Source organism: Ciona robusta, chromosome 10, assembly GCF_009617815.1.
Source record: "Ciona robusta chromosome 10, ASM961781v2".
Taxonomy (NCBI): Eukaryota; Metazoa; Chordata; class Ascidiacea; order Phlebobranchia; family Cionidae; genus Ciona; species Ciona robusta.
In genome coordinates, this window is record NC_143244.1 from 4,841,015 (window position 1) to 4,856,990 (window position 15,976).

General features: G+C 34.6%; 3 protein-coding genes and 5 non-coding genes across 8 annotated transcripts; 5 read left to right on the forward strand and 3 right to left on the reverse strand.

Moving 5' to 3' along the window:
• Positions 1–303: 303 nt before the first annotated feature.
• Positions 304–6,082, reverse strand: LOC149729829 (uncharacterized). Its single transcript, XM_089885871.1, has 9 exons — positions 5,914–6,082; positions 5,727–5,790; positions 4,681–4,889; positions 3,877–4,053; positions 3,491–3,589; positions 2,765–3,035; positions 1,789–1,969; positions 1,474–1,596; positions 304–1,224 (listed from the first exon to the last, which is right to left on the reverse strand). The coding sequence occupies exons 1-7, from the start codon at positions 6,034–6,036 to the stop codon at positions 1,866–1,868; spliced, it is 1,047 nt and encodes a 348-aa protein (XP_089741997.1). The 5' UTR covers positions 6,037–6,082; the 3' UTR covers positions 304–1,224; positions 1,474–1,596; positions 1,789–1,865.
• On the forward strand, positions 3,112–3,201 carry Trnai-uau (transfer RNA isoleucine (anticodon UAU)). Its single transcript is given in 2 exon segments — positions 3,112–3,149; positions 3,166–3,201. It is a non-coding gene; the product is annotated as a tRNA-Ile (tRNA).
• Positions 4,530–4,619, forward strand: Trnai-uau (transfer RNA isoleucine (anticodon UAU)). Its single transcript is given in 2 exon segments — positions 4,530–4,567; positions 4,584–4,619. It is a non-coding gene; the product is annotated as a tRNA-Ile (tRNA).
• Positions 4,973–5,062, forward strand: Trnai-uau (transfer RNA isoleucine (anticodon UAU)). The gene is given in 2 exon segments: positions 4,973–5,010; positions 5,027–5,062. It is a non-coding gene; the product is annotated as a tRNA-Ile (tRNA).
• On the forward strand, positions 5,280–5,369 carry Trnai-uau (transfer RNA isoleucine (anticodon UAU)). The gene is given in 2 exon segments: positions 5,280–5,317; positions 5,334–5,369. It is a non-coding gene; the product is annotated as a tRNA-Ile (tRNA).
• On the forward strand, positions 5,539–5,628 carry Trnai-uau (transfer RNA isoleucine (anticodon UAU)). The gene is given in 2 exon segments: positions 5,539–5,576; positions 5,593–5,628. It is a non-coding gene; the product is annotated as a tRNA-Ile (tRNA).
• A 616-nt stretch (positions 6,083–6,698) lies between the features above and the next one.
• LOC149729835 (potassium channel, subfamily K, member 16-like) lies at positions 6,699–11,722 on the reverse strand. Its single transcript, XM_089885870.1, has 7 exons — positions 11,570–11,722; positions 11,318–11,521; positions 10,951–11,068; positions 10,498–10,652; positions 8,184–8,364; positions 7,869–7,991; positions 6,699–7,619 (listed from the first exon to the last, which is right to left on the reverse strand). Exons 1-7 carry the CDS (start codon positions 11,672–11,674, stop codon positions 7,429–7,431), a joined length of 1,077 nt encoding a protein of 358 aa, XP_089741996.1. The 5' UTR covers positions 11,675–11,722; the 3' UTR covers positions 6,699–7,428.
• A 361-nt stretch (positions 11,723–12,083) lies between these two features.
• On the reverse strand, positions 12,084–14,392 carry LOC149729836 (sugar transporter SWEET1-like). The gene is made up of 6 exons (XM_089885872.1): positions 14,156–14,392; positions 13,981–14,058; positions 13,748–13,871; positions 13,334–13,492; positions 12,999–13,118; positions 12,084–12,806 (listed from the first exon to the last, which is right to left on the reverse strand). The coding sequence occupies exons 1-6, from the start codon at positions 14,227–14,229 to the stop codon at positions 12,714–12,716; spliced, it is 648 nt and encodes a 215-aa protein (XP_089741998.1). The 5' UTR covers positions 14,230–14,392; the 3' UTR covers positions 12,084–12,713.
• Positions 14,393–15,976: the final 1,584 nt, after the last annotated feature.

Below are 15,976 nucleotides of genomic sequence, written 5' to 3' on the forward strand. Positions count from 1 at the left end.
CTGCAGGAGCGTGTGCCTTACTAAACAGTATTTTATGTTCATACACTCTATACATTTACGGTTTAACTGTACACACTTGTTTTAAAGGCGTAATTTTATTACTTTTTTTATTTGAGTATTTTAGAACGTGCACTATTTTCCACTTATAATTTTATTAGCCAGATAAAGTTATATACTATAAAGTTATATATTTTTCTTGCAACTACGAAGGCTAAACGAAATTGCGACCATCTTAGAAAGAATTCTCATCCATACATCGCATATGATAAAGCTGTACATATTGGAAGCAATGTAAAAAAAAGCTTTTTATGAACAAAACGTACGTTTATTAATATGAGGCAGATACAATGTTGAGCAGCCAAAGCTATAAATATTAAACTCTTTGTTTGGAAAACATGTAATGAAAAAATGTTTATTTACTAATGTTACTGCTTGAATATCAAATGCAATAGTGAGAAAATTGCAGGTTTGTGGTAATAGGTTAGCTGTGTAATGTAATAAATCTGAGACAACATTATAGTAACTAAATATTGCAATAGTGATTGTGCAGTTAAATGTAAAAGAATTGTTTTTGCAGCATTGCAGAATGGTATGAAAAATGTTAAAATGTGAATACATGTTAAAAAAAGTTTTAAAAAAATTACACATTAATGGTAAAAGCATGACCGTTACTTTCCCGAAAACTATATCATAAGTTTATGTGAATCAAATTTGGGGGAGCAAACCAACTTACTTGGAGGTTTAAAAAACACTGCTTGGAAGAAAAGAAATGAAGGCAATACTAAATACAATAAAGTATATATAGATTAAAATGCTCGCAAAAATTAATGACTGACATAATAGATTAGATAAAACATCGAAATTGGGACAACACCACTAAAAATCAAATTTAACTGAAGCACTTATGGTAAGACACTGATATCATGGCAGTACGTATTTCCTGATCAGTACGACTTAATACAAGAAGTTTCAAGAAAAAGCAACAAGTATATCACTGTGTAAAGTCGCAGCATCTTTCTGTTTTCATTTGAATTTATTTAGTACCGGGTGAACCGGTATTTGAGGACTCTCTGCTTTTTAAACTTGTGGTTTCATTTAAGGAATTGCTTTCTTTGTTGGTGTGGTTGGATATTGAGTTTTTTGGTAAGTCGGCAGCAGCAGCAATTTCCGCATTCTCTCCATCTGGGTCTTCATAATTCCCTAACTTTTTCTTTATCATCAAACCTGTAATATGTAATATGTGAGAATGGAGCATAGTTAGAACATAATACACAACAGGATGCACGCATAACATTTTACCAAGAAAAATGTTGACATTTTAGAAGCAGGTAAATCAGTATATACTGTGTATAATTAAAACATGGCGTGTTATAAGTCAAAGTATATTTCCAATTGTTTATTTATAAAACCACTTTAAATAGGAGTAGCCTAATGAAACCAATATGCAAATACAGACATTGATTTTTTGCATACCTCTTTGTCGAAATCGCTCCGTTAAAAAATTAATGACTGTAGCCATGTAAGCAAGTCCAAACAGTATCCAGAAATATACCATGACTCGGTAAAGTGGTGTATACTTTATGCGTGGGTTGTCTCCTGAAAAAGTTATTTATCAAGTCATTTTGTTATAGGTATGAATACCTGATAGAAATCCACTATACAATATTTAAAGCTTGAGGAAGTAAAAGCTGTTTTAAAATCTTAGGAGTAATTAGCCTTTTAGTTAAAAGGCCAATTCAATTGTTAACTTTATTTATGCATAGTGTATAACTAACCATTGTGACTCACCTACTACAAAATCCCCAAAACCAATCGTGGTAAGGGTGATAATTGCATAATATAGGCTGTCACCGAATGTCCACTGTTCAGCAACAGATATAATGGCTGCGGGTATGCAGCAGAATAGCACAAAGCCCACGGTGGAGAAAACAACAAAAAGCAACAGGTGTTTCATTAATGGCTGCATATCCTGTATTAGAATAACAGGAAAGCAATATTGTGAGTTACGTAGAAATTTCCGTTCCCATGTGTATTGTTATCTTTGACATTACTGAGATATTCATCCTGCTCTGGCGGCAGTATTGACATATGCCAGTTTCAACAGTTCATATAGAATAAAACACACACTACAAGATTGTACAATAAAGTATAGGAATGTCTGTTAAACCATTACATAACATTACTGTTATCAAGTGTTTTGAATATTATAACAAAATATGAATATTATATGGCTGGTACCTATTTAAACGTCAAGAGTCAATACCTTTAAACAAACATAAAAACCTGGTGGGTAGCACTTTCTTCAATAGGCTATGTTTTTCTGATTTTCCTCAATCTTTCTTCTGACTATTTTTTAACATTACAATCCCTTGCTGATTTATGTGTATTTTTAAATAAAAGAGACAACTTTAATGTTGCTCTAACAAACTACTTTAAATATAAACCAATACTTTTTTTACTTTTACACATACACCATAAAAGCTTTCTTATATAAATACACTGTAAAACTATGGAGTAGCAACAAAAATTATTTATTTAAAATCTATGTCTTTTAGGTAGACACATTTTTCATTTTAAAAAGCGTTTATTTTAAAATTCATGTAATTTTGCTGAAATAATGTTGTCTAGTCTATAAATTGACCTTTTCATATGCAAATGGTAAAATATATCAACTAGCTAAATGTAAATATAATTTCCCAATTGCACTGACTGTCGTTTTTTAGCGAAGTTACATTCATGAAAACATTCAAGTAATCTTTCTTACCGTTAGGTGGCACATCAGGTTGCGGGTGTGAAGCTACAGGTATTGGCGGTAATGGTCTCCCTCCGTCGCTCTCCCCATCTGCTACCCAGTTTTCTACACGGTTTAATCTAGTTCCGATGCTCGTGACGTCATTCGTGACGTCATTTACACGTTCTGATAGTGCGGTTATATCAGAATCTGATGTCACGGACTCTCGGTCGCCCTCTAACGAACGGTTATGCAGTGCAATCACAGCTTCAAGATCATCGAGTCTTGTTTGGAGCGTTCTTGTCTGTGAAAAAACACTCCGTTATATTGCAGTGAAACCTGATTGGGGTAATATAATGATATTTGACTGCTAAACACCAGCTCCAGTGGCGCAATCGGTTAGCGCGCCGTACTTATATAACAGTATCGGAGACATGCGGAGGTTGTGAGTTCGAGCCTCACCTGGAGCATTATTTTAACACATTTTTGTCGCAATTGTAGTTAATTTACGTGCCTGAAACTTACTGTTGATTCATTCGTACATTTTCAAACCACCAACCTGCCATACGAATATATATAATAAAGCGTTATTCGAACCTCTTTTTTTGAGACCATACATTTTACAGTTATTTTAACTAAAATCCACGAACAAATCAGAGCTCCAGTGGCGCAATCGGTTAGCGCCGTACTTATATAACAGTATCGGAGAAATGCGGAGGTTGTGAGTTCGAGCCTCACCTGGAGCACACTTTTACTTACCCTTTGGTTCAGACTTTGCGTTTGTAATCTCAATTCACGATTCTGTCCACTCAGAATAAGGTTCTGTTCGCGGATTACGGTACTTAGATCAGTGGCAGCCTGTAAAACGATCCAGTTATAACCAAAAGGCAGCAAGTATACGTAATTTGATTCTACATTGATAACTGTATAAGTAAAAGATACATACAAATATATAGGAATGTGTTTTATACAACTCATTTTGATCTATATCTTATACTCTAATCTAGATTTTATCTGATATTTCTATTCAAGTAGTTTCTACTTGTAGCGTGTGTATAACGACTGTCGTTTTGTTGCTAATTTTCTTCTCTTTGATATTAACGCGATTTTCGCTATATGTTCAAAAAGATATGGAAATAAGTTACCTTTGCTTTTCTCAGCAGTATTTTATTCTGGTGAGTTAATCTTCTCAAAGTTGCGTTCATTATTGTGAGATCCAGAGAAGACGGTCCGGATGCAACAGTATCTTCCGTAGGTGGTTGTATTAAATCTGTGGTGAAACGAACTAGTGTGGATGGAATGGTTCTTAACACGGTGTTCATCTAACAAAAAATTATAAGGAATTCAGGAAAGTGAAAAAAAATATATCGTGTAAAATAATTGTTACTTAAAAAAATACGACTAGTAATATATGGAATCTATTGGTTAACCACACTTGGTCGGTATATAGGTACTAGTAAGAGAAGATCCCGCCGCAAATACGTTATTCTAATTTATAAATCAAGATTATAAATATTTAATGTGCTTTTGGTATGTAATGAATTCTTGATATATAGTAGGATGGGGAAAGATGGGACACCTTTACATTCTATTTTCTCGTCCTATGTGTTAGTAAACAAAGAACATTCAAAGAAATATATAACTGTATCCCCACGACTCCCATAGACCGTTGTTAATTGTTTAAAACACGATCAGGATATTTGGATATTATGTGCTAAAGGTGTCCCATCTTCCCCCACCCTACTGTATAGTAAACAGTGCGATCACGTTTTTCATTAAACAGTAACCGACAACGTCAGCTCCAGTGGCGCAATCGGTTAGCGCGCCGTACTTATATAACAGTACCGGAGACATGCGGAGGTTGTGAGTTCGAGCCTCACCTGGAGCACTATTTTAAGGCACGTCATATACACGTATATAAATATATTTTTGGTTATATACTAAAATACCTCATTTACTGAAGTCTGGACAGTGGCCAGGTTATCTGTGATCGTTTCTTTGAGTTCCAACACAATCTGATCAACATCCGATTGCACACCGGCCGAAATATTTCGTTGCATTTCAGCCATATAAGGCCCAATGTCAATACTTTGGTTTCCAATACGAGATGAGATATTGCTGTTGGGAAGACATGCATCTTCAATGCTAGCAAGTCGGTCTGAACAATTTAAATATATTATGTTGTATAAAATATTTTGTATTGTTTTGTTCGGTATATGGAATGATTAGTAAACTGCAGGCGCTCCAGTGGCGCAATCGGTTAGCGCGCCGTACTTATATAACAGTATCGGAGAAATGCGGAGGTTGTGAGTTCGAGCCTCACCTGGAGCACGTTTTATGCTTTTTAAATAATAAACAACCAAAAGACAATTTTGAACGGTGCTGCTATATGAAATATGTTATGACCTTATTAAAACATATATAGCCCACTCAATTTGTTTTCAGTTTCATTATGTATTAGGTAGGCCACGATGAAACATAATTTTTGTGTATGCTTTTGTAATCAACGTGTGTTTTCACAATATGGATTAAAACACAAGCACTCAGAGCTCCAGTGGCGCAATCGGTTAGCGCGCCGTACTTATATAACAGTATCGGAGAAATGCGGAGGTTGTGAGTTCGAGCCTCACCTGGAGCAAGATTTTATACAAAGTACGTTTTGCAGCGACGCAAATATAGCCCGGTTTGTTCTTAATTTTTTTCGTCTGGTTCGTGGAAAATAGGCCAAAACACCAATTGAAACTTTACAATATGAATACGATAATAAAATTCCGAATATGGTTATATTTCTACAATCTGACAAACGAGCTCCAGTGGCGCAATCGGTTAGCGCGCCGTACTTATACAACAGTATCGGAGAAATGCGGAGGTTGTGAGTTCGAGCCTCACCTGGAGCATTATTTTTTGGCTTCAAAATAATCACAGCAGCACTTAAAAATGCTACATCAACACACGACGCTATGCAATCAAAGTTTGTTTAATTTACTGGTCTTACTTTGCAAAGCGGTTTCAAACTTGTTGATTTTTCTTTTAAGTTTGCATCCGTCTGGACATGCAGGCTGTAATAATAATTCGATAAATATAAAATGTGTTTACCCAAACTATTTATGTTGGTCACTGTATTACAATATATTAACTGGCACACTGTTAAGTCTAAACTGCAGCTATATAATAAACCATACCTTAGTTCTTGGTTTCCTTCTTTCACGTAGTATGTTAAATGCATCGTCTGAAGAAACAGCGAAAGTTTCTTTACATAGCGCTAACATAGTACCCAGTACTGATATACAGAGAAACAGTTTCATGTTCTTGGTCTGTATTCGCCTATGGACAGCAGTGATAATATGTTATTGAACAACTAATCCTAATCACAGACACGGCGCGCTCAGGGCTGACGACGCTTCGCGTAATGATTAACTGATAAATCTGGTTAAATACACCAAAAATCTTGCTGTTGTATACGATTAGTCTTACAAACTCCGTCCTCACTGACTGGTAAACATAACTCTTTGCACTAAACCGAAGTACTGTTTGTGTTTGCCACGTTGGAATCTTGGCTGAGACCGCAAAAACTGCGAGGTTCGCCACGCTTCGATGTATCACCGTTTCTTCTCAAAACGTGTGCGGCGCCTTTGGAGCGCTTTCACACGTACCCGCTCACACACTGCAGGAGCGTGTGCCTTACTAAACAGTATTTTATGTTCATACACTCTATACATTTACGGTTTAACTGTACACACTTGTTTTAAAGGCGTAATTTTATTACTTTTTTTATTTGAGTATTTTAGAACGTGCACTATTTTCCACTTATAATTTTATTAGCCAGATAAAGTTATATACTATAAAGTTATATATTTTTCTTGCAACTACGAAGGCTAAACGAAATTGCGACCATCTTAGAAAGAATTCTCATCCATACATCGCATATGATAAAGCTGTACATATTGGAAGCAATGTAAAAAAAAGCTTTTTATGAACAAAACGTACGTTTATTAATATGAGGCAGATACAATGTTGAGCAGCCAAAGCTATAAATATTAAACTCTTTGTTTGGAAAACATGTAATGAAAAAATGTTTATTTACTAATGTTACTGCTTGAATATCAAATGCAATAGTGAGAAAATTGCAGGTTTGTGGTAATAGGTTAGCTGTGTAATGTAATAAATCTGAGACAACATTATAGTAACTAAATATTGCAATAGTGATTGTGCAGTTAAATGTAAAAGAATTGTTTTTGCAGCATTGCAGAATGGTATGAAAAATGTTAAAATGTGAATACATGTTAAAAAAAGTTTTAAAAAAATTACACATTAATGGTAAAAGCATGACCGTTACTTTCCCGAAAACTATATCATAAGTTTATGTGAATCAAATTTGGGGGAGCAAACCAACTTACTTGGAGGTTTAAAAAACACTGCTTGGAAGAAAAGAAATGAAGGCAATACTAAATACAATAAAGTATATATAGATTAAAATGCTCGCAAAAATTAATGACTGACATAATAGATTAGATAAAACATCGAAATTGGGACAACACCACTAAAAATCAAATTTAACTGAAGCACTTATGGTAAGACACTGATATCATGGCAGTACGTATTTCCTGATCAGTACGACTTAATACAAGAAGTTTCAAGAAAAAGCAACAAGTATATCACTGTGTAAAGTCGCAGCATCTTTCTGTTTTCATTTGAATTTATTTAGTACCGGGTGAACCGGTATTTGAGGACTCTCTGCTTTTTAAACTTGTGGTTTCATTTAAGGAATTGCTTTCTTTGTTGGTGTGGTTGGATATTGAGTTTTTTGGTAAGTCGGCAGCAGCAGCAATTTCCGCATTCTCTCCATCTGGGTCTTCATAATTCCCTAACTTTTTCTTTATCATCAAACCTGTAATATGTAATATGTGAGAATGGAGCATAGTTAGAACATAATACACAACAGGATGCACGCATAACATTTTACCAAGAAAAATGTTGACATTTTAGAAGCAGGTAAATCAGTATATACTGTGTATAATTAAAACATGGCGTGTTATAAGTCAAAGTATATTTCCAATTGTTTATTTATAAAACCACTTTAAATAGGAGTAGCCTAATGAAACCAATATGCAAATACAGACATTGATTTTTTGCATACCTCTTTGTCGAAATCGCTCCGTTAAAAAATTAATGACTGTAGCCATGTAAGCAAGTCCAAACAGTATCCAGAAATATACCATGACTCGGTAAAGTGGTGTATACTTTATGCGTGGGTTGTCTCCTGAAAAAGTTATTTATCAAGTCATTTTGTTATAGGTATGAATACCTGATAGAAATCCACTATACAATATTTAAAGCTTGAGGAAGTAAAAGCTGTTTTAAAATCTTAGGAGTAATTAGCCTTTTAGTTAAAAGGCCAATTCAATTGTTAACTTTATTTATGCATAGTGTATAACTAACCATTGTGACTCACCTACTACAAAATCCCCAAAACCAATCGTGGTAAGGGTGATAATTGCATAATATAGGCTGTCACCGAATGTCCACTGTTCAGCAACAGATATAATGGCTGCGGGTATGCAGCAGAATAGCACAAAGCCCACGGTGGAGAAAACAACAAAAAGCAACAGGTGTTTCATTAATGGCTGCATATCCTGTATTAGAATAACAGGAAAGCAATATTGTGAGTTACGTAGAAATTTCCGTTCCCATGTGTATTGTTATCTTTGACATTACTGAGATATTCATCCTGCTCTGGCGGCAGTATTGACATATGCCAGTTTCAACAGTTCATATAGAATAAAACACACACTACAAGATTGTACAATAAAGTATAGGAATGTCTGTTAAACCATTACATAACATTACTGTTATCAAGTGTTTTGAATATTATAACAAAATATGAATATTATATGGCTGGTACCTATTTAAACGTCAAGAGTCAATACCTTTAAACAAACATAAAAACCTGGTGGGTAGCACTTTCTTCAATAGGCTATGTTTTTCTGATTTTCCTCAATCTTTCTTCTGACTATTTTTTAACATTACAATCCCTTGCTGATTTATGTGTATTTTTAAATAAAAGAGACAACTTTAATGTTGCTCTAACAAACTACTTTAAATATAAACCAATACTTTTTTTACTTTTACACATACACCATAAAAGCTTTCTTATATAAATACACTGTAAAACTATGGAGTAGCAACAAAAATTATTTATTTAAAATCTATGTCTTTTAGGTAGACACATTTTTCATTTTAAAAAGCGTTTATTTTAAAATTCATGTAATTTTGCTGAAATAATGTTGTCTAGTCTATAAATTGACCTTTTCATATGCAAATGGTAAAATATATCAACTAGCTAAATGTAAATATAATTTCCCAATTGCACTGTGTTCATGTGTTGTATTGACTAGGTTCTATGCTGTATAACATATACTAGGTCTATGCTGTATAAGTGTATAACATATGTTTTCCATGTACATGTCTTCATGCTTTTGTTTGTATACACCATCTGGAAGCTGAATTCGTAATCAGAATGTTCTAAACAACTATGAATGAATGAATGAATGAACGTAACTTACTTTATCCTCGCGTGGCCGGAAAACGACAGTCGTTATAACACGGGTGTGCACCTCGCGCCAGCTTACGAGTTACCAAGTATGTTACTTTGTGGGTGATTATTTTTTGGGGGGATTTTTTTTCTCCATTTTTATGTATGGCTGATAATTTGGACAACCCATTAGTGACCACTGGGTTGGAGCAATTGCCGTTAAGTGTCTTGCTCAAGGACACATACGCCCACAATGGTAGCAGCGACGAGCCTTGAACCCATTACCTCTGGGGTAGAGACAGGCGCGCTAACCACTACGCCACGGCGCCAAACACAAACTAAGATTGTACTAGAACTAGATACCGACTAAGCTTATTTTCTTTACACCCTCACTCTTGTCTTTTCACTTAAATCTGCATCACTAAAAAATAATTCAAATTACAAACTGATATTGACCGCTGTTAGCAGTTTTTGTGGCTTAATTAGTATTGTTTACTTGGAAAATTAAAGCTAATATTAGGGATGCACATTACATAATTTCAAATCCATGAGATTCGAATCCTTTTGTATTCGAATCTAATTACGGGATTCGGTATTCTGTTTAATGATGTCATTACACGTCATCTCATATACTATATTAACAATTTTTGAAACTTATTAATTTAAAAAAAAAATATTTTTGTGTTTGTGGGACTTTCGAGAGAAAACGTTTTGTAACGTCTTTTCATAGCCTGCTATACGTTTGATGACGCAAAAACTACCCAATAGTACAATTTTTGATCATTTTACAGCTCATGTTCCAACAAGGCTGCTATGAAAGAGTCAATAAACTGACTTTTGTGGGTAAAATTATTTTTCCTATAAATATAAAAAGATTCGAAATTCTAGATTCGGAATTCTAGATTCGAATTAAAGTATTCTAGGATATCCTAGAATACCTAATTATTCTGTAATGTGCATCCCTAGCTAATATTAGGATATGATGTGTGTAGAATGACCAACTTCCTTTGGACGTGTTGTGAATAGGGTATACCATGAATGGTGAGACATTATATATGTCAAATAAGTTAACCTACATTACAGTATTTACAAGAACCATTAATCTTTAATATGACTTAGTTTAAGAACAGAATAATATAAATTTTTCTAAGTAATCAATAGACTATATTTGTTTTACTATATCTGTAACATCAGTAATCGTATCAATTTTTTATGAAATAAAAGTTAAACTGACCTTCTCATCAACTTTGTTTGTGCCTTTTTTTAGCACCAGACTAAACCGTTCACTTAATCCTGAGAACATTATGGCAAAAAGAGGAATCCCGAAAAGAGCGTAGATGACACAAAAAGCACGACTGCCGGTCGAAGTCGGGGTAATGTGTCCATAACCTGGTTAATTTGAAAATAAAAATCTATTTATTACATAACAGTAGTACCTTTGGAAGATAGATAGGATTCTTTTACTAATTAGTTTGATCCAATATTATTAAGGTTATTAAGGCCATGCCCATATATTACCACTGCATTTTAAAATTTACTTGCCGAATGCCTAGACAGCTGGGCAGATATTTTTGTACATTTGTAAAGAAAAACATTTCTATTTGTTGGTGTATTACAAAAACTTTGGACTACTATAAGACTATGAAAAATATACAAACTCGTTAATTAAAGTAAGCATAAAATTTACCTATGGTAGTTACAATGGTACCAGAGAAAAAGAAAGCACTCTGAAAATCCCAGTTTCTAGTTTTGCAAGTCACATTTTGTAAAATTGGAATTCCTTTATCATAATATGTCATCATAACCTAAACAGAAATGGTCTTTTACTGAAGTGAAATTCATGAATTGAACAATTAAGCTTCCGGTTGCATAGGCTATAAAAAGGATATAAAACAACCACAGAAAAAAGGCAACAAACGACAGTAATGTAACTTTTAATAAATATCTTGTATTTATTATTTGAAAAAAAAAACAAGCTATAAGGCCAAAAAGAAGCTATGATGCCAAAACATATATATATGCAATAACTATATAAAAATAAACAAGGTACATACTTCTATAAGATTTACAAGCTGATTGCGTGTAAGGTTACCAAACTTTAAATTTGAAATTGCCGTGTTCAAAGCTGTCTTCGATTCTCGACAGTGCTGTACTTCCATTGGGCCTTCAATAGCATTGAAAACTCCTGCTCCAATTAAAAGATATGCGAAATATGCCACCACCAAAACGAACAGCGTTTTTAGCTCCATCGGCGACGTCTAAAATATCTTGCCTAATTAAAAACACACAAAAATTGGCTCACTGACCTCACAACCACATCCCAAGGCGTCAAGTAATGTTTGATCATCTGAACACCAATCGCACTCAGATACCGAGTCGAATTGAGAAAAAGGCTGCGGGGGGTTTCCCATGAACGAAGAACTACGTTTTTGCGAAGTTGGAAATTTCTGTATAGTAGTCAGCTTTTTAAAATCTTTGGCTATCATAACACGGATAATACTAGCCACAATTCAATTTATGTTGGACCGATGACGATCAAAACGACTGACCTATCTTTCTACTGCTGCACGTAATGGCTGGAACTTATAAATCACCATTTCCGCCTGTGTGACGTTTTTTTCGGATATCGTGAAATCGAAATGTACTTGATTCTGTCTGGTTTTCCCTTTAAGTCAAAAACTTTCTGGTTTCCCTTCAAGTCAAAAATAGTATGGGTTCAACTGTAATCCACATATATGACGCCCCCATATTCCTATACTCTTAATTTTGTTGTACTAAAAATATAGCCTACAGCCCTACATCATATAAAATTTCCAACAGTTAACATAAAACATTTTATTATCTTGTGTAGTGCATATAGCTTACTTCTAAATAATCGCACAAAGCAAGCAAAAGAGATTTTTAAACAGTAAAACAAAATATAAAACTTTCTGCATTTAAAAAACATACAATCATATTTTGGGGTTGTTTTTTTAAGTAACTGCAGATTAGGTAACGTTTAAATAACTTGATAATACCAATATATTTAGGAAAATTAGGTACAGTGCTGTTTGATAGGCAGTCTTAGTATTTTGTGTTATAACTGATAAAAGCAAAGAAAAGGGGATTAGGCAAGTAACATACAGAATACAGCAAATAAGCAATCTGCCAAAAGCATTTTACACGGTAACAGTATGCCCGAATTTTGAACTTTAGTTAACTGCATAAGAATAACTCATAGCCTAGTCAAATGACATATTAAATATTCAAGTGACAGCTTAATGTTTTAGCATACGAATTTAAAGCATAAAACAGTTTTTACCTGCGGGTAGCTGACTATATACCAACAAAAATATACTGCATTTACCATATTTATCAATAGTGTTCCTTATGTCTGAAGACTATCAGTGTAACTACATTTTAACAATGTCACACTAGATTTTGTTTTTTAAACATCTGGACACCTATGTCTCATACTGAATGAGGAAGGCCAGGAGATGATGGATATTTATAGAAAAGATAAAACCGGGAAAAAGCTGCAAAGAATCCAAGAACATTTGGAATCTGAAATAATGAAATATGTTGTAATACATATATATACACTGCAGCTTATGTACCTGTTTTGTATTATCATTGGGCATCATTTTATTTAACCATTTCCTGACAGGAAACCAATTAATTATAAGTTTGTTTCATTTCTAAATTATAATGCACTCATTTAACAAGAGCCACATTATATATACTTTGAAAACTTACAATGATGAAGTTATCATGTAAAACAAGTCCAAACATTGTCCACATAGCAGAACACAGGGATGCAGTGACAGTAAGTGGTAATGAAATGGTAGCCGTTGATTTATTTGCAATAACAGTATTCTGTAAGGGAAAATTTGTTGATTTATTTAATTTTGCCACAATTTTTTCTACTTTACTAAAATAATTCTTAGCATAGCAATAAAGTATAATGAATAAACGTTATACTCAAATGCCTATATATCTAAAATATACTCTGTTCCACGAATTGCTAAATGTCAACAAAAGCTACATTTTTAAACGATTAAACTTTACAAAAGTGATTAAAAAATACTTACTATTTCTGCAAGTGGAGAGGCAAACATGAAGATAGTAACAGTACAGCAGATGATTCCAGTTACATTGATAGCATCAATGACATTTGCAAATTGTGTGATGAAGTACCATGTGATCGCTGCAGCCCCACCACATACACTTGATTGCACCAAAGGTTTGGACTGGAATAAAAATTCCACATAATGAAACATATATATATACAAAATACACACATATATATATATATATATATATAGGCTATATGTTGGTCAATATATTAAGTTTAGGGGCAATAAAATGAGTTTCTAAAGATAAATACAGTAACAGTTAAACTGTCAGATAATTAAAGCCTGTATAGTATGCATACACATACTGATTTTATCGATTAAAATGAATTCCATCCCAGGTCTGTATGGTAATGATTTAGCATAGGCTACCTTGTCTGCTGCAAAGAATATGTACACGGCCATGTAGAGAGTTTGCAGTCCGGCACCAATTGTATTCACAAACACAACAGTAAAGTTTACGGTCATTTTTCCATAAATTATCCAGCCAATTGCGCTAAAAATAAACAAATTTTAGAAATCTAAAATTAAACAATAAAGTTGCACAAGGTGTACCATAAAAATCGTTATGGAATACTTATTTTGACCAATAATTTAAGACTTACTTTACATTTGTAATCAAATATGGAAGAAATGGAATGTTTTTAGTTGTCTTTTTCTTCAGCATTTCCATACATTGTGGGCTGCAAAATAAAGTAATAACAGGTAATCTTTGTTTGTTCTTGTTATGTAATGAAAAAGCAATTAAATAGCTACACTAGTGTCGAAATGTGCACTCACATGCCAGTAGCAAACATAATTATTGTAACAGCTATACAGCCATTTGAAAAGAAACTAATCCAAAACTCCGCCATTTCTTTGTTTTTTCCAACAGTTGCAACGAAGTTTTAAATTAGATACCCTGACAAAAGTAAACTATTAAGGCATGTTTCGGACGTTTAAGTTACGAAAAGCGTTCAATTGCTAAATCCGTGCAAAAATTCCTGTCGGATTTGTTTTGGTAATACGTGGCGATGCATGACCTGCGTAATTCCCACTGTCGAAAATTATCTGCTCCCCAAACTCGAAACACATTTGCTTTTACAGTAAATGTGGTTCATAATGTACCATTGTGAAGTCAGCTAGTGATGCCATAGCAATAAACTATAGCATGTTTTCATTATTGTCGGAGGTTAATATGGAAACGCCAGAGAATTTAATCCGTGAGGATAACCCACTTCTGACGAAGCCGCAACGGCGGACTAAGTTTACAGATACATTTTGGATGGTGCTATTTTTGCTAATGCTTACAACTGTGGTCGGTATATCAGTATCCACTTTTCAAAACTGTATCTCGTCCCGATTCTTTCGCGGAATAGATTCGTGGGGCAATGTTTGCGGCGGCAGTGTCTCTACAAAGACTGTTGTCGCTGGAGTAAACGGATCTGGGCAATCAAAGTCTGAAAATCCGTATTTGTGGAGTATGAGCTTTCAAACTGCAAGGGACGATAACAGCTTGAACTGTTTACGTTCAGCTAAAAATGCTACGTTTGTGAAGATTTGCGTAAAACTATGTCCGGGACGCATGAATATTACCAAAGAAAGCTGTCGAAAAGTTTTGGATGAAAATGGTTACAACCTGGAATACGCGGAGAAACAATGCCAAAATATAACTCAACGTGCCATAGAGTGCCCATCAAACTCAAAGTAAGTTAGGCTATATAGTAGGGTGGGGGAAGACGGGACATCTTCAGCACAATATCCAAATATTCGAATCGTGTCCCTTCTTTCCCCACCCTTTAACCAAAACAAAATCTTATTTATAGCGAGCGCTTCCATTTTCTTTTTCGTTTCAGTTCAAACGTATCTGACGTCATCATCTTTAGTCGCTGTCTTCCACCTGAAGTGATTAAGAGTAATTACGTCATCAATTCGTCATACCTCAGCGTCTGGCACTACGCCATTTACGATGCCATCACCTGTGCGGATGTCATTGCCTCTTCAGTGGTATTGGCCATGGGTGCTTGCGTTCTGACCTGCATATTTGTCATAAAATACTCAAAGTATGCCTTCGTATGCTGCAACGCAACTGGGTTACTAGTTTGTACAATTACCACTGCGTTGACGACGTACAGGCTGTTTAAGGTAAAAGTTTCAAAACCATTAAACTTGCTTAACGACGCCGTTTTACTTTATTTACTATGTGTGATCAGCTCTACTTACTCCTTGGCGGTTATTTCTGTCACTATATGGAACAAAAGAAACGACAACCGATATGCAAGAGGGTTTCTTTCCGAATCTTCAAGGTGTTTACAATCGCTCCCTAAGTTGCTAAGCCAGCCATTATGGACAACGTTTTGTACTTTGATTAGTACATTTTACTGCGCACTGCTACTTACGAGCGTTTTGAACTGTGGCGATTTGAAAGCTTCCGAAGATTTAACAACAGTGGAGTATTTCACAAGCCAGTCATCACTTTCAAGCGTCTATTCTTCGGTTGTTGTGATTTTCTACTTGTGGTGCGTGAATATATTTACTACAGGCCAGAAAGCTGTAGTGACTGGTGCAATATCACTGTGGTATTTCAACGAAGAGCGACATCGTCTCCTTCATCCCATTACA